Source organism: Actinia tenebrosa, unplaced genomic scaffold (genome assembly GCF_029948245.1).
Source record: "Actinia tenebrosa isolate PJP-AT-01 unplaced genomic scaffold, QUT_ActTen_1.0 PGA_scaffold12__29_contigs__length_12842862, whole genome shotgun sequence".
Lineage (NCBI taxonomy): Eukaryota > Metazoa > Cnidaria > Anthozoa > Actiniaria > Actiniidae > Actinia > Actinia tenebrosa.
In genome coordinates, this window is record NW_028292572.1 from 8,845,950 (window position 1) to 8,871,511 (window position 25,562).

Here is a 25,562-nt window from a genome sequence, read left to right on the forward strand (position 1 = left end):
TTGGACAATCACCTCAACTGAAGAAATGTTTAACAAAACATAAAGTTTTCAATTAAACTCTAAGTTTTTAGTTGCTTTTTATTGTTTTCCAATTCTTGTTTTCAGTGGCTTTTGTAGTGTCTGAGTAGATCTGTAGCATCAAAGTACTTTCTTTTTACTTAAGTTTATTTGTTTTTATTGATTGGATAAACTATTTCAGTATCAGTCAATACTTACATCTAGAGAATTTCTTCATTTGATAAGGATAAAATAAAATGTATGAATATAATGCGAATAAAAATGAGAAAATTTGAAGTTAAATACTTGCAAAAAATGTCAGCCTTTTGAATTTGAGAATGAGTTCTTTGGACACTAAACTCATAATTATTATTGATTATATCAAATACGTCATTTACCAATGAATCATAATTTTGATTTCCTGGCTTGGCCATTGTAAGGAGGTACCAGAGGGAACAGAGGGAGACTGCTTTTAAAAGTGGCAACATCTTGGATATAAATAGGCTGTAAAAAAATAATCATAAATTTGAGTTATTGTTATATTTTTTATAAGTGAAAAAAACTAAATTCAATAATCTACTCTACTGTAATACTGTTCACCAATGATACATTTCCCTCTATTGGAGGAGGGGTGAGAGCACATGTACACAGGCTACTTTAGGGGCATATCCATGTTTTTTTTTCTAGAAGTGGGTGCACAATCCAGGAATCTTTTAGGAGGGTGGTGCACCGTTTATGACCAAGACTTCACAATCTCGAGCACCAATAACACAGTAGATATCAGCTTACCTAGTGATAGGGAATAATTTACGATTTACTCTACAAATACTATACTTACGAGGTTTGAACTTCTTTTGGTGTTACCATCAACTGATTCTACATCATTGGAATTTTCACATCTTTTTTCAGACACTAAAAAGAAGTCAATTTAATATTAAAGATATATTGAAATAAATCCTCCATATGGGAGTATAATACTGTTATGTGACTGGCCCTCCTCAGGCCCCTTCCCCCATGCTACTCCTTGCAACTTTCAGCACCCCCTTGATCTAACTGGAACAATAGATTTTTGCCTGGCAAGCCTTTTGTGGACAGAAACAAAGCCTTCCAGATACCCAACCTGGCTACTGCAAGTAAGGACATTTTCAGAAGCTACAACATACTGTACATACCCTTCCCAACCAATTTAGAAATTACAATTCCCCTTTTTTGGGAACAATGAATATAGATCTAGCTGGAACCATAGTTTCCAGTATCTTAGCCCAACTCAAATGTTTTATAGCTCGTTAAAAAGCTCAATAATAATTCATGAAGGAAACAATAGAAATCATGACCGTGAAGGAGGTTTTATATCTGACATAGATTCGTCTTCATTTGCATAAAATTTAACTTGGATTTTTTCTATCAAACTTGGTTCATTTCGTAAAGAATTCTGTACAATATGAGAACTTACATCATGAGTTTTTTAAGCCGTTTAATAAACTCGCAGATCGTGTTTTATCGGGCCTAAAACCACACAGTTACGCTTCGTGTTTTATACCCGATAAAACACTCCTGCTCGTTCCACCATTTTTGTTTTTACTTACTCTCCTTGGATAAGATGTGAATTGCAAGTTTGTGTCTCTTTGGTGCATCCACTGCTAAAAGTGACTGTCAATGATGATAGCATTATTCTTTTTAGTAAATTAAATTAATATATTTTATAGAATGACTGAATTAAATATAATTCATGTGAAATTTACCCTGTAAAAATCCATGAGATCATCCTTAGTCATTGTTCTTAGGAAAACAACCTCAATACTATCTGCAATCATAAAAGAACTAATATTACAATTTACAAAGAAAACATACTGTATTAATTTTTGAATGAAATCTTGTGACCCAAGGTGAAGGTGTAGTAACAATTTCAAGTTTGAGCACCCAAAAAATAAGATAAATATTATTGCAGTCATGAAAAACTAAACTCTTACCTCTGTCAAAGTTATATTGTCTTGATAAAATCTCAGACCAATGCTTCATAGACTCTGATCCCAACTTCTTTGGCTTTTCTAGTCTCTTTACAGCTAGTGCTTCAACATGCTTATTGAAATCATCATTCTCCATGTTCTTAAGAGTCTCCTGTTTATAAGAAATACCTTAGATTAGTCAAGTGCAGATTTAATAGCTAGGGAAAACATAAAAAGGGGCAGATCTGGGAATATGAGAAGGGGTAAGGAAACTGAAAAATTTTGCCATGCAAAAATGAATCCAGAGAAGGGTCTGGGGGGAACATGCCTGCAAAATAAATTATTAAAATATGGTTTCAATAAATGCTATTTCCTGCATTTTGGGAATATTTTGGACCAAAAAAGGGGGATGGGGGTCACCCCTCCCCTCCCAAAAAAATCCGCCCTAAATGAAGGCTGATTTTGTCTGGCTGGGCTGTGTTTCATTTGCACCTCAGTTGCTGATGGCTTTGGAAACAAAGAAAGATGCTATTAAAGCATACAATTCTGCAAATTAAATCACTGATAATGGATAGGATACAAACCTCAAATCCTTGTAAAAAAGCTTCTACTCGAGAGTCGAGATGTGCAGGCTCTTTCTCAGACTGGATAGTGAATCTTAGACCCTGAAAATAAAAATCATATGCCAGTAAGTCATCAAAAAACACATATTTCTATGAGGGACTGGTCATAAAGTAAAGGGTGGGAGTGTGGTAAAACTGGATCTGAAGGAGCTCTCTTTTTTTTGTTGGTTTAGTACTGAAATGAGGTTGAAAAAATTATGGCCCTCCTAAAAAATGACCCATCCCTTATGACAAAAAAAGAAGCTTGTAACACATTCTAGGATTCTTTAGCTAGTAAGTGGTACTAAAAAAAGATTGATTGATTGTCTGACATGATTGATGATTCAAACTGAAGAGCATAAAAGGCTGTAGAAAAAAATGACAGTGCAACGCACCTAACTGTGGCCACCCAACTTATTATTATTTAAACGCTGTTGAATCCTCCCCCTCGCCCCCCCCCCTAAGTGTTTACATACATTTAAAGACTTTTTATGAAAGTGTCCAGTGTTAGCCAGCAAAATGACCGAGATAGACATTATCATCTAGGCAAATTCCTAGCCATTTATTTATAAGTTTTTGTTGCAAAGAGAACAACATAATTTTAAATATTCGCAGTAATGTTGAGTGAAAATTCGCGCTGTCTGATTGGCTAACTATAGTAAAAAAAAGTTGGGTGGCCACAGTTAGGCACGTCACACTGTTATATTATTTATGATAAAATTATAAGTCAAGAAGGCTTGCAATGAAGCAATTGAAGCACCAGGTTACATCCCAGCTCATAAAGAAGATGTGTCATCAATATTACCTGAGCTCCATTGCGACGCCTTGGCTCACTGAACACAAGGTACCCCAGTTGTTCCTTGGTTCTCAGCTCATTAAAGCAAGGCTCACTGATGATTTGACAAAATAGTTCAAGCAACATGTTGCTCCTGGTGGCTTGGAGCTCACACTGCAGATAAAGAAAATATAAGCTAACATTCAGGTCTTGATTGCCATTGCAATCATGGTAAGTGTTAAGTGTTTGAACTTTTAAATATCAGAATAATGCTCAAGGTAATGACATGTGGTTTGAAATGTGAAAACAGTGGAATTGCTCCACTAAAAAAATACTCAACATGCAAGGATTAAATTACTAATACAAGTTTGATATTGTGGCCCACTAACATTTTCAAAATTTAAATGAGAAAAGATGAATTTTAAACCCTGGAAAACATCAGTCTATAGGCCACTTTTCATAGGCTCGAAAAACTTTTTATCAAGAGAATGAGGTGGTCTGAAATGGGAAAACATAACAACCATGCCTACTGCGGGTTTGATATTTTGCTAACTCTTTAATTGTGAGATTTTCACTGCCATCAAAAATAATCAGTGGGTGAATTAATGCAGTGAAAAACAATTTCACAACGAGCTGTTGAAATGTTGGAGTTGACAGAACATAGAAAACTGCAGTAATTCTAGGGGTCAAGTTACCTGATAGTAGATCTCAATGCATGAATTGCTGTGCACCTCATTAAGTGCCTCATATGCATAAGAGGAATCTGTAAAGTTAACAAAACAGAGGAAGAAGCACAATGAGTGACTCCAGTCAGCAAGTAAAGTAAGACAACAGGCTGTTGGCACAGCTCCAACCTCTACAGAGTTCAAATGCCCAATCTGTCCAATCAGACTAGAAAGTCATCAATGAGCTCTAAACAATAAACACTGACCAACTAGATTTCTTTTTACTCCATAGAGGGATTGCCAATGACGATCAAAGGAGTATAAAATACATACAAACTGAATCCCTATAGAAAAACATAATCACATCATTATCTTACTGTGTGGAAGCTGTATTTCACGGTGTCTTCTCAACTGTGCTGGTAACAATGGTTTGGTACCACAATTGTCAATGAATATTTTCTCTACCTTGTCTATAATACAAAGAGCTTCCTGCAAGTGAAAAAGACCAGTATCATTAAATCTATATGGCACTCATGATCAAGGTTAAATAATGATCATTAAATTACTTAGTATTGGCCATTCTTAGGTTGAGGGAATACTGTGTTGAGTTGACATTGCAGTGCATTATGGGACTGTGAAAATAGACCGACCAAATAGACCCATCTTGGAAATATAGGACAAGGTCGCAGCAGAAAAAAGATCTAATCCAATTGAATGAATACAACAGAACAATATAAACAAAACAATAGAACAAATCGACAATGAAACTTGTTTGTTTTGGCTGATATCAACAGCTCTACAGTACTTAGCAGGTGAGACATTCCTGGAAATATGCTATTTAAAAGAGTCCCACAATGTAATGGTAACCTGACCCAGTTTTTTCCTCAACCTTGAAATGCCTAATGTCGTACCTCTTTGGTGACATTGCCATGAATTAGACATTCTATATTCAGGTTTTTCAAGAGTGCTGGGATAAAGCTGTAAAGCTTCTCTATGGTCACATCTGTAAGTTTAATTGAGTAAAAAATTAAGACATTAAGTGAAACCCATGCAAGAGCTGGATGCACATCAATCAGGGTTTAAAATTTTAAAAAAAGTGAAAATGTTTTTCAACAACTCTGGCAAAATTTACGTTTAATACCTTCAAGGGCTCCAAGAAGCTCATCCATATGCCAGGCCATCTCTTCCAAAACATACCAGGTGTAGTACGATGCATGTTGGTATGGCTGCTCAGCCTTAAAATTACGAAGCCCCAACTCATACTGAAACATTTAAAAGACAGTGCTTCTTTAAGAACAAGAAATTCTTAAAGTAGTAAATTAAACTAGCATATTTTGTATGAAGTAATTTAATACTGAAGTGTAATGTTTTAATGAAAGTACGGTTTGCTGAGGTCTAACTTATTATGCAAAGCATGATATAACACACACTCTGATTGGTTGCGTGACTGGCATTGCATAAACTGGCATTGCCTGACCGACATTGCGTGAAGAGCATCAATAACTCTATGGAGTGCATGCTTACATGATTGAGAAGAACATGCTATGTGCTGAAGATTTTGTTAGAATAAAAGTAGAATTTTTTAACACACTAATAGTTTTGCTATGCTATTTAAATGTTAATTCAGGCTTAGTGTGCATCCATCAAGTTATGGAATGGCTTGCTTCTCTTATGCAACCTTCAGTGCACACCTGTACATAACTCAACGGACACATGCTTAGCATCAACCCTTTCTTCAATAATATTGGATGTTGTGAGTGATTTTCCATATTGACATACCCGTATGTCTTACCCTTTCTTTGATGAGAGCAAATCTCTTTGGATCAATGGTGAAATTGGTCATTCGTTCAAGTATCTTTTGTAGCAATATTCCTTGTTTCTGATTGTATCCCTCAATATTCAGCTAAAATAATAAGATTTATTAGTGTACTAGCATTGATATCTAATGGTTAAGAGTATACGCACTCTGGATGGTGTGCTCAAATTCATGTACCAAATTCATTTGAAGATTTTTACTCTCTAGGTACTTAGGTATTTAAATTGGAGTTAATTGGGCAAATTATGTGAAGAAAACTGCAGGGTGGATTAATAATATTTGATGTTTATACTTACAAACATTCCATACATGGTATTTTTGATGCCATAACTAACTCCTGCGATCTTTGCATCATATGCAAATTCATTCAGTGCATCCTTGAGGAGCTTTGCGAACAGGGATGCCATATTGAAATGGCAAGGATCCACATATGCAAGTGGACTGACAAGAGAAGTTAGATATACTATAATATTAACAACTGAACTGTTATGCGTTTGACATATGAATTTCAAGAATATTTGAATGATATAAAAAAGAAAGAGAAGCCTGTAAATTTAATGATGTTACTCTATATCAGTTGCCCTGGGGGGGGGGGGGGGGGGGTACTCCCCTATATTTGCTATATGGGTATGTGCCGCCAAACAGGGTATGGTTTTCAGTGATTCTACTCTGGAACAGGGTCGCGCTCACTCTGGGACAGGGTATATGAAATCATGCTCTCTCCTCTCTGGAACAGCGTAACCATTTTCGCAATACCGGAACAGGGTATGATTTTCAGCGATCTTGCTCTGGAACAGGGTATGAATTTCAGCGATTTTACTCTGGAACAGGGTCAGGGTTCAGTGGGCTCAGCGGCACATCCCTACCCTAAACGGGCAAGAGTACCCCCCTGGGATCAGTTGATCAGTCCAACAGCTGTAATAATTCTAGGCAGTGCATATAGCTTATGCTTGCTTGTAAATGTTGATAAAAATTGCAATAATTATTAGTACTTGTCACTTACCTAGTGATTTCAAAGAACATACAAGCTTTTGGACATTGAAAGGTAGTATCCCGCTTGAACCATAATTGTGACAATTTACTTTCCTTTATAACAAAATATATGTATATATATTATGTTAATAAACAGCAAATATCTTGAAGAGAATATTATCAGAAACTCATTCAGCAGAAAAAGAAAAAACTTTCACCATAATATATATATATATAATTACCTTAATTAATTGTGGAAATGGCGATAGCTATATATGTAGGAGAGAGAAAAAAATAATCAATAATTTTATCAATGTAAATCATTAAAAGTTTGGCCTCATCAGCATGTTACTGGTACATTTTTCAATTATTTGTACAATGATTTCATCCTCGGGAACTAAGGGGTAAGGTTCTGTCACTCTTTTAATAGCGAGAAACAAGCGACAGAACTTTACCCCTGGGTTCCCGAGGATTCCTGTACCTCAGTGGCTAGAGCATCTGACTGGTATCAGGAGGGTCATGGGTTTGATTCCTATCAGGGACTATGATTATTTTCTGAGTTTCTTTCAGCTAGAGACAAATGACCAATAATTTTTATGCTAATTTTCTAGCTCATAGATAAATTCATCAATGACACTATTTTAGGAAATTTGATGAATATTCATTTTAGTTTTGCGGCACATCTCACCTCTGGTGGAGCAGGCCTGAGGTCCAAGTCTGTAGGAATAAATTCGTTTTTCTTGGGGAGTCTCAGTGATCCATTGAGAGTAACATTACTCCATTCCTAGTAAAGCATTTGTACAAGAAAAAAATGTAAGCTGTGTTACTTTGTTTGGGGTTTCATGGGTTTCAAAAATAAATATTTGCTATATTTTGGTATATTTAATATAGAATAAGCTAAACATTACTCACTCTTGAATGTTTAATGAAAATTGTGCTTAATAAAAAAAAAACAATTAAGATGTCTCTTGAGCATGTGCTTAGAGCAGTATTAATCATAGATAAAGCTGGAGAATTTTGCTCAGTTACCAGAGGATTCTCCGACTTCCAACCCTTAATGAAAACCCTAATAGTGACGACACTTACTTCAATCTGTTCTTTGGGTATTTGTTCCATTTTGTATTCAGTGCCATACCATTCCTCTACCAGGTCAGTTTTACCCTCATAATTTTTAGAGACAACAACAATCCTAAAACGACAATGACACATGCTGTCATCCACTGGGCAGTGCATTGACATTATGCGAAGAAACCAAGACCAAAATCTCTTGTTTATATCAATCAACATGGAGGTTACAGCATTACATGATGCAAGTCCCAATGATTTGAGGGGTTTTCCCTGGGTTCTCTAGTTTTTCTTCCTCCACTTGCAACTGACCCATAGATCAAATTCTAATAATATAATCTCTGAGTTAGTTGTGCCCTGACTTTGACCAAGTTCCCATAGGCTGTTTCAGGGTTCAATCTGTGAGTTAGCTTTGCCCTGACTTACATCAGCCCAGAGGTTGTTTCAGGGTTCCATTTGTGAGTTAGCCGTGCCCTGAGGTAGATCAGCCTAGAGGTTGTTCCAGGGTATTGATAGTAGTAAATACTCAATTCGATCATGATTGGTTAATTTGACATATGAAAATTTGTCTGGATGGCCTTGGTTAGTGTAGTTATATATGTGTTGCACTGTAATCATTATTAAAGTGTAAGATATCAAAACCTACCTAACTTTAGAAGGTATCAAGTGAGAAAGAAGCATCTTAACAAGGTCAGGTTCGAATGACTGCATAAGAAACTGTCCTTGTAGGACATCATCTATTGCATAATCCTAAAGAAAATGGAAAAAAATGGTTATAAAATGGTAATATTTACAAAGTCCTTATTATTATTATTATTATTATTATTATTATTATTATTATCATTATTATTATCATTATTCTTTTTTATTAATTTTGGAGTAATAAAATTTTATGATGGTACTTACATGAATACATCCTGCAATGTGAGATACATAGCTTTTTGGGTTTTCTTTGTCTTTAAATCGGAACTGGACTTCAGCTAAAGCCTAGAAAACATAGTGTATCAACTGAGTACAGGGTGACAAGCCAGGCCTGAACATATTTTGGGAAATTTGAAGTGGGTTCCAAAGCTTTACATTCGTAAAGGAGATAAAACTCATTGATGAGCACTTGATTCAGGATTAGTACCTGGCATTCTTCAAAGACCCATTCCAGAGGCTCTTGTTGTTGTAACATTTTCAGATATTGGAAGACGCATGACGTAATTTCATTGATATGATCTACAATAAAAACAAAAAGACTGGGTTAATTTGGTTCATCTTATTATTCCACTCGTAAAATTATTCAACCCTATTATGCACTATTATCTCTCATCATTCCACTTCGCCATCATTATTTTAGCAATTTCATCTTATTCCTTCATTTAATTTCATTATTCCACTCTTACTAATTCTTTGTCACACATCCTATCATTTATCTATTCCCATCCTTATCCCACTTTGTCTCAATATTTCATTTCCTCTCATTATTTCATTGTACATGTATATCTTATAAATTATCTAAACTGTTCAATGTCATTCCCTGTATTTTCTATATCTCATAATATCATTATGTCAAAAAAAAAATTATGCCACTCATCATTATGATCATTACCATTACCATCACTATCAGCATCACCATTATCTTTACTGTCACCTTCAGCATCAATACTGTCACCATCATCACCATCATCAATAATTATTCATTACCATTATCAACAAATAATGCTAATGCTCAATAGTCATCCAATAGAGGAGCAAGGAAAAATTGAATCTGGTCTGATGTAATTTTAAGAAAAAGAATGCAAAGCCTCTATATATTCTCATCACTGATGTAATAACCCTAGCAGTGACCATCCTCATTGCCTACACCTCATACTAACCATCTCTCATGATTGTAAATTGCATAAAAAACATATACCCAAATGCCTTTTTGCGCTATAGAAGCATTAAAATTATTATTATTATTAAAAACAATTTCACTGACATTCAATGTAAAGCGCCTTGGATTATATCTACATAGAAAGAATGCTATATAAATCATAAATCATTATCAAATCATTATGATAAATACAATTTTCTAAGTCCTTGCACATACCTTGTCCTTTTGTTGTCAGCTCCATGTTACACATGAAAAACATGAAACCCTTTGCCCCTTCTAATGGACTGGCATCCAAAGCATTGACCCAACCTGAAACACATTTAATTATCCACAATAAAACCTCATTTTTAGGTATCCAGAAAGGTTGTGAATAGACTCTGCTCAACCAGTAGAGCTAAGAAATAGAGGCAGACAATGTCTGGCTAAAATTGGCACTTGTCCAGCCAAACACTTCTAATAGGCCTGTCCTCTTGACTGGTCACATTGACTGGCCAGATGTTGATCAGTCTGATGTGGCTGGTCACCATGTCCAGCCATGAGCTGCCATTGATTTTAGCCTTTATGTTCATCAATACTGAAGTTATACAGTGAAGTTATACAGTTATATTTTTGTTTTTTAATAATCCAAAACCCTTTATCAATGATGGTTGACTGGGTTACACCCTGATGTTACCTCTGTTCTTCAGCTCTGACAGCAGGCTTCCTTCTCCTTCATGTCCAATAAGATGAGATATATAATGACTTGGCTAAGGACAAATAAAATAATTAGTCCATGGTTATCATAGGCATACTTTTAAAATGCTTGCTGCTTCATCATACTAAGCAGAAGCAAGGTTCCAAATGGGAAGGCCACATTGGGCAATGAAAAATATGTTTTGGAACAAATATTACTCATTGCATGAGAAAAATTTGCAGTTATCAAGATTAATGTTTTAGATGTCTCATCATGGCTCTCAATCAGCTTTTTTACCTTTGAATGGTAATGTTCACTCATATCTGGTATTGGAAACATCAGGTTTAGGTTCTTCAGGTCTTTAACAGGAACAACATTGAAGATTTTCTAGAATCAAAAAGAAGAGAGAAAACAAAAGATCAGCTATAATTCATAACAGATTCCTATTCAGCAGATTCCTATGTTGTCAAATCAAAGATTCATGTACTTATTTTTCTATAATGTACATTCGAGTCTTATGCAAAACATTTTTATCACCTGTACTTGGTCCTTGCCATATGGATGGATTGGATAGGTTGGTATAGTAACATTCATGTTCTCAACGCTGGACATCAATTTCACTACAAGTTCTGTAAGTTCATCTAATGATTCTGATCGAAAATAAAAAACATTAATTGGGTTAATCTTTTGCCTCAAAGGGGTCATCTCCTTATCGTAGTGAGGCAGTAGTTATGCCAGGTGGAGCCTTGTATTCCTTATATACCTATGAGCACTACAAAGTACAGCAGAGGCGCAGCTCAACAAGGGCAAACTGAAAGTATGTGAAGGCACCCCTGGCAGCCACTATAAAGCCCATGCATGACCCCAGAGAACAGCTCGTCACACAGCTCTAAGCAGTTTGAATTAATTAGGGTTGATTTTATAATGTCAGGAGAGACAAGTATTATTATTCATACTGTACCTCTTCCAAGGATACACAGAGCCATGATGTTTGAAGAGTAATAAGTTGAGTGGAACTTTAGAAGCTCATCACGCACATTTATACCCCTTTCCTTTGGTTTGGTATCTAGTGTTACTTTATTTCCTAAATAATAAATACATTTGTCAAACTCACTAATAATTCACGAGGAAACCACTACAGAAATCACGACCGTGAAGAGTGTTGCAAATCTGATACAAAATTGTGTTCATTTGCATAAACTTTAAGTTGGATTTTCTTGGCTAGATTCACTTTAATTTTAAAACACAAAGGAACTAAACTAAACGTTTGACAAGCAATCTACAGTATTAGTGTCCGTGTTATATCCGATATACAAACGCTCGGCTACGCCTTGAGTTTGTATATCTGATACAACACGGCCACTCATATTGTATATATTATGTATAATGTCAATGTGGATTTAAGTACTCCTGTTTTGAATTCCACAGCTGGCATCCCAATACCAGCTTTACAATCTTTAGACTGAAAGAGTCACAATAGATACAACAAAAGAGCAGCATAAGTTATATTAGACTTGAGATAACATGAATTCTCTGTTGCTCTGGGTTATCCTTGATTCATAAGATATGTATAATATTCATGTATTGACAGTGAAGTTCTGCGGAATTTTAAAACTTTCGTATTCTTAATTTTACTGGCATTATGTGACAACACTGTCAGAGCAAAAGTCTACGTTGCATCCGAAAAAAAACTCTTGACAACTAAACAAGAGCTGTGTTCAGATACAACCCAGGCTAAGCAAATTGAGACTGAAATCAAAGAACACAGTAGTACTGTATCTTACAATAATTTCCAAAAAATTATATTGAATTAGTGTGAGCAGCTGTTAGTGGACATTGCAAGTGAGGATCTGTGACCAAAACTAATGACAGTTGCAGAGGAGCAAAACTATGTCATTTTTTTATGCATATGATATGATCTTCACAATGCGGTTATTACCTGTGCTGAATTTGCAGTAAGGATGAGTGGGATCAACAGTGGATCGATCTAGTTGGTTTAACCTCCACATATCATGCAACATGTTATTGGAATTTTCTGTAGCAAAGCAAACAATCAGAATTTAATAATGCATCTCTGATGTGATTGAGATCAACCTGCCCACTTGTTTACTGATCAATAATTAATAAAGCGGTTAATAAAAAATCATAAGATCATACCTGAATCTACTGCATTCACTTCTCGATCAGTTGCATCAGCATTAAACAAAGGGCATAAGAAGAACTGTGCAAATCTAAGAAAAAATGATACGTGCTAAAGTATTGTGTGTAAGACCCCAAAATCAAGCGGTGAGTGCCAAAAACTATTTTCTTGGAGAAAGGCTGTTGTAGAAGGCTAAAATCTTGTTATTTAGAAAGTTTAACTTGTTTGGAAGTGGAGATGACTGATGAAAGTGGAATCAAAGTGCTAACCCAAAGCAAAAATTTGAATCGAAAATGAGGTTTAGGCCTTCATTTGCTTATTTCCCATACATTTTCTGTAAAAAAAGCCTGACAAAGCTACATTCTAACACAAATGCAACAAAACATCTTTGTACAATTGAAAATACCACTTCAAACAAGCATTTTATCATAGTACATTTCCTCTTAATATGAACATTTGATGATAATTCCATCTTAAGATTGGCTATTGGATTAAATTTTTTTCAGTACTTACAGGTCTAATGCCTTAGGAAGGCTTTCATATTTGACATCAAAGAAGTAATTTGTATGTTCCCCTGAAGTAAATGCATTAGATGACCCTCCTTGCTCTGTTAAAAACTGTCAGTCATGTAAACAAAAACGATATTAAACAACAATAATGACCATAACCCCTTCCCTCTCAGGGAAGGTACTCACTCCAGGTACTGCCAGTCATCTTGGATTTTTCTTACAAGATTGTGAAAAGGGAAATAAGCTGCTTAATACTAAGATCAGCAATATATTATTTCAAGTAGCAGTTCATTCCGGGTTTTTCATTCTTGCATCACCAACAATTTGACAGGGATCATAGATATTACGAGTACCAAAGATTTATATGTCCTTATATGTGCAAAAATATGTTGACACATACATACGTCCATGAGAGGCAAGCGGTAATCTTTTGACACATACAACTGTAGATACATTCATGAGAGGCCAGGGGTAAAAATCAATAGTGACATTTTGATAGCTATAGATAACAGTGAAATTTAAAAGCAAAAATTTTAATACAATTTATAAGTTACCTGTGCGTAAGCATTTTCTTTAGGGTACTGTGAAAATGATCATAAATTATTAAAAACAGTTAGTATAGTCTTGCACATTTATAACCAAATATACTAATTTCTGGGGGGTGGGGGGGGGGGGGGGGTGGGGGTGGGGTCAGATTGGTAAAGAGCAGACACACCCATCCTAACTTTTAGGGTTCCATATCTGCCACTTGATATTTGACACAAATCCTCCCCCCCCCCCCCCCCCCCCCCCAGCCATATATAGTTTTATTTGATCAAAGTAATGGATTTACAGTAAAATGATCCATTACTTACAAGTCAAGCAAAATTCAGTCAAGCCCCCCTTAATATATTTGGCTGGTCCACAAATGAGACCTCAAGTGAATGTATCAAGTTTGCCATCCAGAATGACGTCGATAATTATTACAACCTACCTTCTCTGTACCCAAGAAGAGCATGTGTTCACAAAAGTGTGCCAAGCCTGGAAGGTCATTTGGATCACACATGCTTCCTAAGTAAGCAAAATAATGCAAAGAGATGAGAGATGCATTATACACCAAAAAAAATTTCTGAATTTCTCACAAGACTGCAAGGAGGTATAAGGGTGGGAGATGTCTCTATTTGGAGGGAGGGAGAGTGGTTCAATATCTCAACAATACTCCAAATAACATCTGTCTGTCTGTCATTATCAAATTGGTGGGTTTTAATCTACTATTGATAAAGAGGTCTTTGAATCCATTATCTACCACCATATGCTGTCAGCTAGAAAGAAAAACTGCAACTTTCCCCTTTCATTCATGATTTCCTTCTGTCAGCAGTCATACACAAGTGTTTCATGTTGTGAAACTGTCAACTTGAAATTTTAGAATGTGAAAGGAGGAAAAATGAGTCGGAACAAAAGGTTCTTTGGTTGCATAGCAACAGTTCAGCCAATCAGATTAACTCTCCTGACAAAAACTAATTTACTGATCTGAAATTAGATATACTATATATATCATAAACTTATTAGAATATATTTTAAAACACTTTCTTTAAAACCACATACAAGAAATATTTATGAGTACATTTAACAAATTTACGATGGTTGAGCGTGGTATGTCCTCTTATTTACCACGATATGATGTCAAAAGTTGGTCAAAATGTTATGGACTCACGAGGCGTAAGCCGAGTGGGTCCATAACTAATTTTGACCAACATTTGGCGTCATATCGTGGTAAATAAGAGGACATACCACGCTAAACCATCGTAAATTTGTTTTTTACTACAAAACTCACAAAACTCTAGGAAATAGACTGCACGAAATCTTGCATGACGCCATTTGTTGGTATGGCCTCTTATTTACGACGTTTTTTAACCAATCAGCGCGCGAGAAAATTTACAATTGTGGTAAAAATGAGCTTTTAGAGCTAGAGAAAGATGGTTTGTCTTTGAGGTTCACTGCACCACAGCAAGATCTAATTCACTCTATTAATATAGATATCTCACACATTGAAAATAAACACAGATAACTTAGGTAAATAAAATGACTGATAGTTTACATAGAACATTCCTATCTGCCCTTTGAAGTATAGGAATCGCGGAGTGAAATTTTTAAAATCTTATAATTACCTATGTGAACATCCATAGCAGCTGCTCCTTTCTCTGTTGTCGGGTCACTGATCAAAAGAACTTTCATATCGTTTTGCAATAACAACCCACGATAGACCCTGTCATCTTGAGAGGACTTTGGGATATCGTTATGTACTTCTTTAACTACCTCCATGTCGAACAAGATACCCGTTTCGTTATCAAAATACGAAAGTAACGCGGGGTCACAAGCTCGATTCGAAAATATTGTGAAGCTTGAGAAAAAGTTCTCATAAAAAACTCATTAAAAAACAATAAACCTTTTTCTACAGCACTTTAAAATGGCTAAATAAAAGACCAGAGATGTGATATAAGATAAAGCTTGGATTTTAGCGGTTTTTTCTGTTGTCTGATGCCTGTCCGCAAGCGTGCTCAGGCACGTGCTCCTAAATACAGGAATCGCTCATCCATTGTCTTCTAGTAATTTACATAAATCATATGGTATATCTACGGTATTAGACTGCACTACACTGCACTATACTACACTTGACTGCACTAAACTGCACTAAACTGCACTAGACTGCACTATACTGCACTATACTGCACTATACTACACTTGACTGCACTAAATTACACTAGGGTGTACTAGACTACACTAGACTGCACTAGACTGCACTATACTACACTTGACTGCACTAAATTGCACTAGGGTGTACTAGACTGCACTAGACTGCACTAGACTACACAAGACTACACTAGACTACACTAGACTGCACTAGACTGCACTAAGGTACACTAGACTGCATCAGACGGCATCGGACTGCATCATGCTGCATCACTCTTCATCATGCTGCTTCGGACTGCATCATGCTGCATCAGACTGCATCGGACTACATCATGCTGCATCAGACTGCATCATGCTGCATCATGCTACATCAGACTACGTCATGTTGTATCAGAAAGCATCGGATTACATCATGCTACATCAGACTGCATCATGCTGCATCAGACTACATCGTGCTGCATCGTGCTGCATCAGCCTGTATCAGACTACATCAGACTACATCAGACAGCACTAGGGTGCACTAGGGTGCACTAAACTGCACTAGACTACCCTAGTCTGCACTAGACTGCACTAAGGTACACTAGACTGCACTAGACTGCACTAGACTGCACTAGACTGCACTACACTTCACTAGACTGCACTAGACTGCACTAGACTGCACTAGACTGCACTAGACTGCACTAAGGTACACTAGACTGCATCGGACTACATAATGCTGCATCAGACTGCATCAGCCTGTATCATGCTGCATCAGACTACATCATGTTGCATTAGACTGCAACGGACTACATCATGCTGCATCAGACTGCATCATGCTGCATCGGACTGCATCATGCTGCATCAGACTACATCTTGTAGCATCAGACTGCATCGGACTGCATCATGCTGCATCAGCCTGCATCATGCTGCATCAGACTACATCATGTTGCATCAGACTGCATCGGACTACATCATGCTGCATCAGACTGCATCATGCTGCATCATGTTGCATCAGACTGCATCATCGTGCATCATGCTGCATCAGACTACATCATGCTGTATCAGACTGCACCAGACTGAACTAGACTGCATTAGGATACACTAGAATGCACTAAGGTACACTAGACTGCATCGGACTACATCAGACTGCATCGGACTGCATTATATTGCATCAGACTGCATCATGCTGCATCAGCCTGCATTAGGGTGTAGTAGACTGCATCACACTGCATCAGCCTGAATAAGGGTGAAGTAGACTGCATCACACTGCATCATCCTGCACTAGACTGCACTAGGGTGCACTAGGGTGCACTAGGGTGCACTAGGGTGCACTAGACTGCATCAGACTGCACTAGACTGCATCATGCAGTATAAGACTGCATCAGACCGCAAAAGACTACACTAGACTGCATCATACTTCATCATACTGCATCACACTGCATCACACTGTATCAGACCGCACTAGGGTGCCCAAGGGTGCACTAGACTGTATTATACTGCACTAAGCTGCACTAGACTGCACTAGACTGCACGGAATCAGACTGCATCAGATTGCACTAGGGTGAGCTACGTACACTGCACTAAACTGCTAGATCAGACTGTATCAGACTACACCAGACGATATCAGACTGCATCAGGCAGCACTAGGGTGCACTAGGGTGTACTAGACTACATTAGACTGCATTAGACTGCACTACACTGCATCAGACTACACCAGACGATATCAGACTGCATCAGGCAGCACTAGGGTGCACTAGGGTGTACTAGACTACATTAGACTGCATTAGACTGCACTACACTGCATCAGACTACGTCAGACTGCGTCAGACTTCACGGAATTTTTTATTATGGCTCAATATCGTAACAAGTTACTATTTGGTGCTATAAATTTAAGAACAGATTCATCGGGTATTAAAAACCCGACGACACTTTGATTGCACAGGTATTCGGACTCAAGCAAGGGGGGAGGTGGTGGGGGAACGTGTGTGAAAAATGATTATAAGGAAAGTGATAAAAAGAAAAGATATAGACAAATATAAACATAAAATAAAGAAATATTAATGCACTGGGTGATTGAAACAGTTGAGCGTACGAGACTTTATATGAGAGTATTATGGATATAATAATGTATCGTAGATAGATAGCAATGGTACAATAAATGATAAAGTACATCGTATAATGTATATTAAATTAAGAATAAAAGCATTTCGAGTGAAGGCAACGTTACAAAACATGAGTTCTTGCGTCGCGGCGGTGTGGTGGGGAGTAAAATATAAAGTATAAAAATAAGAAAGCGATGGGATAGTCGTTCGATCTACCAAGTATTTACCATGAAGACACAAAGTAGAGGTCAGTGTTCGACCTACACGTTTTAAAACTTCTAGCGTCTAGTGCAGTCTAGTGCAGTTCATTGCACCCTAGCGCACCCTAGTGCTGTCTGATGCAGTCTGATGGAGTCTGATGCAGTCTGATGCAGCCTGATGCAGTCTAGTGCATTCTGATGCAGTCTAGTGCAGTCTAGTGCAGTTTAATGCAGTCTGAAGCAGCATGATGCAGCATGATGCAGCATGATGCAGCATGATGCAGTCTGATGTAGTCCGATGCAGTCTAGTGTACCTTAGTGCAGTCTAGTGCACCCTAGTGCAGTCTAATGTAGTCTACTGCAGTCTAGTGCAGCATGATGCAGTCTAGTATAGTGTAGTGCATTCTAGTGCAGTCTAGTGCAGCATGATGCAGTCTGATGTTGTCCGATGCTTTCTAGTGTAGTCTGATGCAGTCAGATGCAGCATGATGCTGTCTGATGCAGCATGATGCAGTCTGATGCAGGATGATGCAGTCTAGTGCCCCCTAGTGCAGTCAAATGCAGTCTGATGCAACATGACGCAGTCTGATGAAGCATGGTGCAGTCTATTGCAGTCTGATGCAGTCTAGTGCAGTCTAGTGCAGTCTGATGCAGTCTGATACAGCATGATGCAGCATGATACAGTCTGATGCAGCATGATGTAGTCCGATGCAGCATGATGCAGTCTGATGCAGCATGATGCAGTCTGATGCAGCATGATGCAGTCTGATGCAGCATGATGCAGTCTGATGCAGCATGATGCAGTCTGATGCAGCATGATGCAGTCTGATGCAGCATGATGCAGTCTGATGCAGCATGATGCAGTCTGATGCAGCATGATGCAGTCCGATGCAGTCTGATGCAACATGATGCAGTCTGATGCAGTCTGATGCAGTCTGATGCAGCATGATGCAGCAAGATGCAGCAAGATGCAGCATGATGCAGTCTGATGCAGTCTGTTTTTAGTCTGATGCAGCATGATGTAGTCCGATGCAGTCTAGTGTACCTTAGTGCAGTCTAGTGTAGTCTAGTGTAGTCCAGTGCAGTTTAGTGCACCCTAGTGCACCCTAGTGCTGTCTGATGCAGTCTGATGTAGTCTGATACAGGCTGATGCAGCACGATGCAGCATGATGTAGTCCGATGCAGTCTAGTGTACCTTAGTGCAGTGTAGTGCAGGGTAGTGAAGTCTAGTGCAGTCTAGTGCAGTCTAGTGCACACTAGTGCAGTCTAATGTAGTCTACTGCAGTCTAGTGCCGTCTAGTGCAGTGTAGTACAGTTTAGTGCAGTCTAGTGCAGTCTGATGCAGTCTGATGCAGCATGATGCAGTGCAGTGCAGTCTGATGCAGTCTGATGCAGTCTGATGCAGTCTGATGTTGTCCGATGCAGTCGAGTGCTGTCTGATGCAGTCTGATGCAGTTTGGTGCAGTCTGATGTTGTCCGATGCAGTCGAGTGCTGTCTGATGCAGTCTGATGCAGTCTGATGCAGTCTGATGCAGCATGATGCAGTCTGATGTTGTCCGATGCAGTCTAGTGCAGTCTGATGGAGTCTGATGCATCATGATGCAATCTGATGGAGTCTGATGCAGTCTAGTGCAGTCTACTGCAGTCTGATGCAGTCTAGTGCTGTCTGATACAGGCTGATGCAGCACGATGCAGCATGATGCAGTCTGATGCAGCATGATGTAGTCCGGTGCAGTCTAGTGTACCTTAGTGCAGTCAAGTGTAGTTTAGTGTGGTCTAGTGCAGTTTAGTGCAGTCTAGTGTACCTTAGTGCAGTCTAGTGCAGTCTAGTGTAGGGTAGTGCAGTCTAGTGCAGTCTAGTGCAGTCTAGTGCAGTCTAATGTAGTCTAGTGCAGTCTAGTGCAGTCTAGTGTACCTTAGTGCAGTCTAGTGCAGTCTGATGGAGTCTGATGCATCATGATGCAATCTGATGGAGTCTGATGCAGTCTAGTGCAGTCTACTGCAGTCTGATGCAGTCTAGTGCAGTCTGATACAGGCTGATGCAGCACGATGCAGCATGATGCAGTCTGATGCAGCATGATGTAGTCCGGTGCAGTCTAGTGTACCTTAGTGCAGTCAAGTGTAGTCTAGTGTGGTCTAGTGCAGTTTAGTGCAGTCTAGTGTACCTTAGTGCAGTGTAGTGCAGTCTAGTGTAGGGTAGTGCAGTCTAGTGCAGTCTAGTGCAGTCTAGTGCAGTCTAATGTAGTCTAGTGCACCCTAGTGCTGTCTGATGCAGTCTGATGAAGTCTAATACAGCATGATGCAGCACGATGCAGCATGATGAAGTCTGATGCAGCATGATGTAGTCCGATGCAGTCTAGTGTACCTTAGTGCAGTGTAGTGCAGTCTAGTGTAGGGTGGGTGCAGTCTAGTGCAGTCTAGTGTACCTTAGTGCAGTCTAGTGCAGTCTAGTGTAGGGTAGTGCAGACTAGTGCAGTCTAGTGCAGTCTAGTGCAGTCTAGTGCAGTCTAATGTAGTCTAGTGCAGTCTAGTGCAGTCTAGATCATCCTATTGCAGTCTAATGCAGTCTGATGCAGTCTGATGCAGCATGATGCTCTCTGATGCAGCATGATGCATAATGATGCAGTCTGATGCACCATGATGTAGTCCGATGCAGTCTAATGTACCTTAGTGCAGTCTAGTGCAGTTTAGTGCACCCTAGTGCACCCTAGTGCTGTCTGATGCAGTCCGATGTAGTCTGATACAGGCTGATGCAGCACGATGCAGCATGATGTAGTCTGATGCAGTATGATGTAGTCTGATGCAGAATGATGTAATCAGATGCTTTCTGATGCAACATGACGTAGTCTGATGCAGCATGATGCAGTCCGATGCAGTCTGATTCAACATGATGTAGTCTGATGCAGCATGATGCAGTCCGATGCAGCATGATGCAGTCTGATGCAGCATGATGTAGTCCGATGCAGTCTGATTCAACATGATGTAGTCTGATGCAGCATGATTCAGCATGATGCAGGCTGATGCAGTCTGATGCAGCATGATGTAGTCCGATGCAGTCTAGTGTACCTTAGTGCAGTCAAGTGTAGTCTAGTGCAGTCTAGTGCAGTCTAGTGCAGTCTAGTGTAGTCTAGTGCAGTCTAGTGCAGTCTAGTGCAGTCTAGTGCAGTCTAGTGCAGTCTAGTGCAGTCTAGTGCAGAGTAGTGTAGTCTAGTGCAGTCTAGTGTAGTCTAGTGTAGTCTAGTGCAGTCTAGTGCAGCCTAGTGCAGTCTAGTGTACCTTAGTGCAGTCTAGTGCAGTCTAGTGCAGTCTAGTGCAGTCTAGTGCAGTCTAGTGCAGTCTAGTGCAGTCTAGTGCAGTCTAGTGCAGTCTAGTGCAGTCTAGTGCAGTCTAGTGCAGTCTAGTGTACCTTAGTGCAGTCTAGTGCAGTCTAGTGTAGTCTAGTGTAGTCTTGTGTAGTCTAGTGCAGTCTAGTGCAGTCTAGTACACCCTAGTGCAATTTAGTGCAGTCAAGTGTAGTATAGTGCAGTCTAGTGCAGTCTAGTGTAGTCTAGTGCAGTCTAGTGCAGTCTAGTGCAGTCTAGTGTACCTTAGTGCAGTCTAGTGCAGTCTAGTGTAGTCTAGTGCAGTCTAGTGTAGTCTAGTGCAGTCTAGTGCAGTCTAGTGCAGTCTAGTGTACATTAGTGCAGTCTAGTGCAGTCTAGTGTAGTCTAGTGTAGTCTAGTGTAGTCTAGTGTAGTCTAGTGCAGTCTAGTGTAGTCTAGTACACCCTAGTGCAATTTAGTGCAGTCAAGTGTAGTATAGTGCAGTATAGTGCAGTCTAGTGCAGTTTAGTGCAGTCAAGTGTAATATAGTGCAGTGTAGTGCAGTCTAATACCGTAGATATACCATATGATTTATGTAAATTACTAGAAGACAATGGATGAGCGATTCCTGTATTTAGGAAAACCGTGCTTAGGCAACCCAAAGAACGGCTTCGAATGTGACACAGGGAGCCCACGTGTAATTCGTCTTGATACTGATTTTCCCGTAAAAATAAATTATTTCACCAGGTATTATCTTTTTCAAGATAATAGCTTAACTAATAGCTTGATGAATAAAAAAAGCGTGTTCTAGTTGAAAAAAAAGTTAGAAGCTTTTTGGGTTGCCTGTAAAACACAGTGGCCCCATCTATCTTTGTTAATTAACCCGAAAAATAAGACAATTTGCATCTTGAAAGTAATATAAAAGATGGGAGAAGATAAAACTAACTCTAGTATTTCTCTAGAAGGCTCTAACACGACGAAATTTAGTTCGTTTTGCGAAGGGAAAGCAGAAATCCTCTGTCCTTGCTCGAAAAGCCAGGTCAAAGAAGTGTTCTACAATCCAGTGCAAGAGTTCAACAGAGATCTTAGCAGTGCGGCATTGAAAGTGTATGTTGATAAACTGGATCAGTGGAAAAGGAAAAGATGTCCATGGGATGCAAAAGTCGAAGGGAAATGCCGTGAACCAGAAGTCACTACTGATGAGCAGAAGGATGATAAAGAAAAGACTGAACATGTACAAGACACGAGAACCAGTGAGTATAAAAGCTTAAATGAATAAACCCAATATTATCAATTAAAATATAGTAAGTCTTAATCTTTTGAGTAGACTTTAAAATCTCCTTCAAATAAAAAAAATTTGGTTTGGAGATAATGAAAGTTGGTTAGACAGACAGACAGATCAGAGTATGTTTGACGTCATAGGCGCCATGTTGGAGGACATTTTTCCCATAGTTCTCTTATTGTATCATCCAACATGGTGGCTATGTCTTTTTCCTTTTATTCTCATGCTCTACTCTTTATCTCTTTATCTTGCTCCACTGGAAATAATTATGTCTATTGTAGAAGCAGAGGTATCATTATTTGAAGGACTGTCAGCTACTGGTCTACGTTCTGTCCGCTATGCGCTAGAAGTGCCTGGTATTCAACACATTGTTGCCAACGACATCAGCAAGGATGCTTACCATCTGATACAGAAAAACATCAATCATAACAAGGTCGGCCATATTGTAACTCCAAGCCACCAAGATGCATCGTGAGTATTTGAAATTTGTAATTAAACAACCACAGGCAGCTATCATGAATATAATCTGGATACCTTGAGGACTTTGCCTGATGTCTGCTGAATAAAGTGTCCACTGAATAGAGATTCATTTTACAGTAAATATGTGGGAAGGAGATTTCCGAGCCAGTCCATTTAATAAAGCTAGGGCAAGCCCACTTATTAAGCACCACACTATTGTAAAATATGCTAGGCTGACATTATAATGGTTAGTGTACTGACAGACTAGAGGTACCTGGAGGTCAAGCAAAACATAACTTCTCAGTGCTTCTTTTACCAAGGGATACTAATTGGTGCCAACAAGTTAGAAGGGTGCCGCTGGCTGAAAAACTAGCATATTTCTCATTCTGAACTAGATCAAGATAAGTGCTTGCACTAAATAATGAACTCTTGTTAGGACAGTATACATATCTGGGAATCAAGGGTAATATAATGTAGTGTATTTATTTCTCATAACCAATAATTTTCCCTCAGTATTGTAATGTACCAACATCGATATCCACTTACTAAGAGGTTCACTATTGTGGATATCGACCCCTATGGATCAGCCGCACCGTTTTTGGATGGAGCTGTTCAGGCAGTCACTGATGGAGGGTTGCTAATGGTAACCTGTACTGATATGGGTGTACTGTGTGGTAACCATAGCGATGCATGTTATGGGAAATATGGAAGCATGTCACTAAAAGCAAAATTCTGTCATGAAATGGTACGTCAGATACTCTTAGAAATAATGGAGTTAGACATTAATTATGAATATGTCAGTAGAAGTTGTCATAAAAGCTTACCAAATAATGGAATAAGATAAAAGAGTTGACATTTTCATTATTCCAACAGGCTCTGAGGATTCTCTTGTCATCACTAGAATCTCATGCAAATCGTTACAAGCGATACATTGTGCCACTCCTTTGTATCAGTGTGGATTTTTATGTGCGCATATTTGTTCAAGTCTTCACTAGTCCATCAGAAGTCAAAAGATCTCCAAGTAAACAGTCACTAGTTTATCATTGCGTAGGCTGCGGGAGCTACCATTTCCAGCTAGGTACTGCATTATCTTCCCCTTTCTATCCTTTCCTGTCAACACATTTTTACAGCATTATTCTTAATTAAGTCTGGGGCAAATATGTACAAGCACCAGCACCATTAAGAGGGCGTCTCTGTAACAGCGTGCCACTCGATCTGGGCTCGAAAAATAGATTTCTTTTATATTCCTACCATCGAAAGTACTATCTATCCTCACTACAAAATTGCAGTTAGAATTGTTCTAAATTCTTTTTTCCACCCGCTATGCGAATTTTTGTCCATCGACCCCAAATCAGTGAAAGACGCCGATTTTCGAGGTCGGCCGAGGGCTATTTTCAAAGTCTGTTTTCTCGGGTTTCTCTGCACATAAAAGCTAATTTTTCTATCCAGAACTTTAGTCTAGTGTAACTTCTGCATAAAAACAGTAATAGTTTTTTTTGGAATGCGCGAATTCTGAAAAATAATCCTAACTGATCGAGACTACTGAAAGCGTGACATGGAAAGCTAAGATTATGAGACCTCGAATATTGCAAATTTCTCATTTGTGGCACCTAACCCAGCCCTAAAATATCATTCAACCTTGAGATAAGAAGCTATTTTATAGATGTGTGCAATAAAATTTGCGGCACATTGCGTTTCTACGAAATAAGCTAAGTTTCAAATTGTTCTATTTTCAGTTATTTCCTTGCGTGACACGACAGGCCGTTGGGTCTGTGACGGCTACTTCTTTGCTCATTATCCTCAATACCATTACCTAAAATATAATATGATGAATTAAACCTTAACTTTACAATATTTGTTCCATTATAAAAGATTTCAATGATCTACGGCTTCATTTAATAGTGTTTCTATAAGTTGTTTTGAAATTCCACCGCACAGTAATTTTTTATATTTGAATATCTCGAGCTCCGCGGGAGGTCAATCGTTATTTGTTTATTTAATTATAGTAAATTTAGTAAAGAAATCCTCGCTTAGTAATATCTCGAAACACCCTAAAAAGATCCAAAACTGAGAACTGTTCTTGCCTGTAGAGCTGAATATTTCTAGTTTTTTTACGTTGTAAGAAATATATCATTCATATCTTTGTCACTAGTCATTTAACATTCTCAACGTTTATTTCCTTTATAAATTATCCATCATTTTCTATTGTGAAAAGGTATTTCGTCCTTCCGATATTTTCGAACTCCATATACTATCATTTTTTCGAAAAATACTTTGCAGTCTTGACTGTTCTTCGGCTGAGATGACGATTTTTGCAACAGGTGCAATCAAACGTATGAATTCATTCATAACTACAGAACAAGTGATTGTGAAAATTATGATCATACAGGGGCGGTGGTTCGGAAGTGGGGGTTGCGGGTACTGGCTCCTCCAATAATTTTGAAGACATAGAGCTACTCTGTAGATATGCTTCAAATAAACCATTATTATTATTATCATTATTCAATCAATGAATCAATCAATGCTCATTTCTCTTAGAGAAACATT

General features: G+C 38.4%; 2 protein-coding genes across 5 annotated transcripts in view; one reads left to right on the forward strand and one right to left on the reverse strand.

Moving 5' to 3' along the window:
- Positions 1 to 60: 60 nt before the first annotated feature.
- On the reverse strand, positions 61 to 23,980 carry LOC148912212 (insulin-degrading enzyme-like). 4 transcript variants are annotated; one of them, XM_089028498.1, is made up of 32 exons: positions 23,840 to 23,980; positions 22,957 to 23,111; positions 13,995 to 14,071; positions 13,576 to 13,602; positions 13,026 to 13,129; positions 12,530 to 12,603; positions 12,312 to 12,407; positions 11,334 to 11,456; positions 10,910 to 11,022; positions 10,670 to 10,759; positions 10,373 to 10,445; positions 9,916 to 10,008; positions 8,968 to 9,059; positions 8,745 to 8,825; positions 8,485 to 8,588; positions 7,860 to 7,962; positions 7,462 to 7,557; positions 7,016 to 7,042; positions 6,805 to 6,887; positions 6,098 to 6,242; positions 5,778 to 5,888; positions 5,127 to 5,247; positions 4,897 to 4,988; positions 4,363 to 4,474; positions 4,016 to 4,083; positions 3,351 to 3,494; positions 2,528 to 2,608; positions 1,968 to 2,115; positions 1,740 to 1,801; positions 1,584 to 1,647; positions 836 to 909; positions 61 to 501 (listed from the first exon to the last, which is right to left on the reverse strand). In XM_089028498.1, the coding sequence occupies exons 3-32, from the start codon at positions 14,064 to 14,066 to the stop codon at positions 403 to 405; spliced, it is 2,772 nt and encodes a 923-aa protein (XP_088884624.1). In that variant the 5' UTR covers positions 14,067 to 14,071; positions 22,957 to 23,111; positions 23,840 to 23,980; the 3' UTR covers positions 61 to 402. The 4 variants fall into 4 exon arrangements, with proteins under 4 accessions (XP_088884624.1, XP_088884626.1, XP_088884625.1 ...); XM_089028500.1 differs by having other exon boundaries at positions 22,957 to 23,114; positions 23,840 to 23,979; XM_089028499.1 differs by lacking the exon at positions 23,840 to 23,980 and having other exon boundaries at positions 22,957 to 23,535.
- Positions 22,183 to 25,562, forward strand: part of LOC148912213 (tRNA (guanine(26)-N(2))-dimethyltransferase-like) — a 13,730-nt gene continuing 10,350 nt past the window's right edge. Inside the window, exons 1-4 of the mRNA XM_089028501.1 lie at positions 22,183 to 22,527; positions 22,838 to 23,027; positions 23,529 to 23,760; positions 23,889 to 24,093. Coding sequence (XP_088884627.1) covers positions 22,200 to 22,527; positions 22,838 to 23,027; positions 23,529 to 23,760; positions 23,889 to 24,093 — 955 coding nt within the window. The 5' untranslated portion in view covers positions 22,183 to 22,199. The remainder of the gene's footprint in view (positions 22,528 to 22,837; positions 23,028 to 23,528; positions 23,761 to 23,888; positions 24,094 to 25,562) is intronic.

Coding starts and splice junctions, on each gene's coding strand:
- LOC148912212 (XM_089028497.1), bottom strand. CDS start 15,322: ATGGAGGTAGTTAAAGAAGTACATAACGATATCCCAAAGTCCTCTCAA. Junction 9,060..9,915: donor GCTGACAACAAAAGGACAAG/GTATGTGCAAGG, acceptor TTTTTATTGTAG/ATCATATCAATGAAATTACG. Junction 2,116..2,527: donor CTTTTTTACAAGGATTTGAG/GTTTGTATCCTA, acceptor TCTTATAAACAG/GAGACTCTTAAGAACATGGA.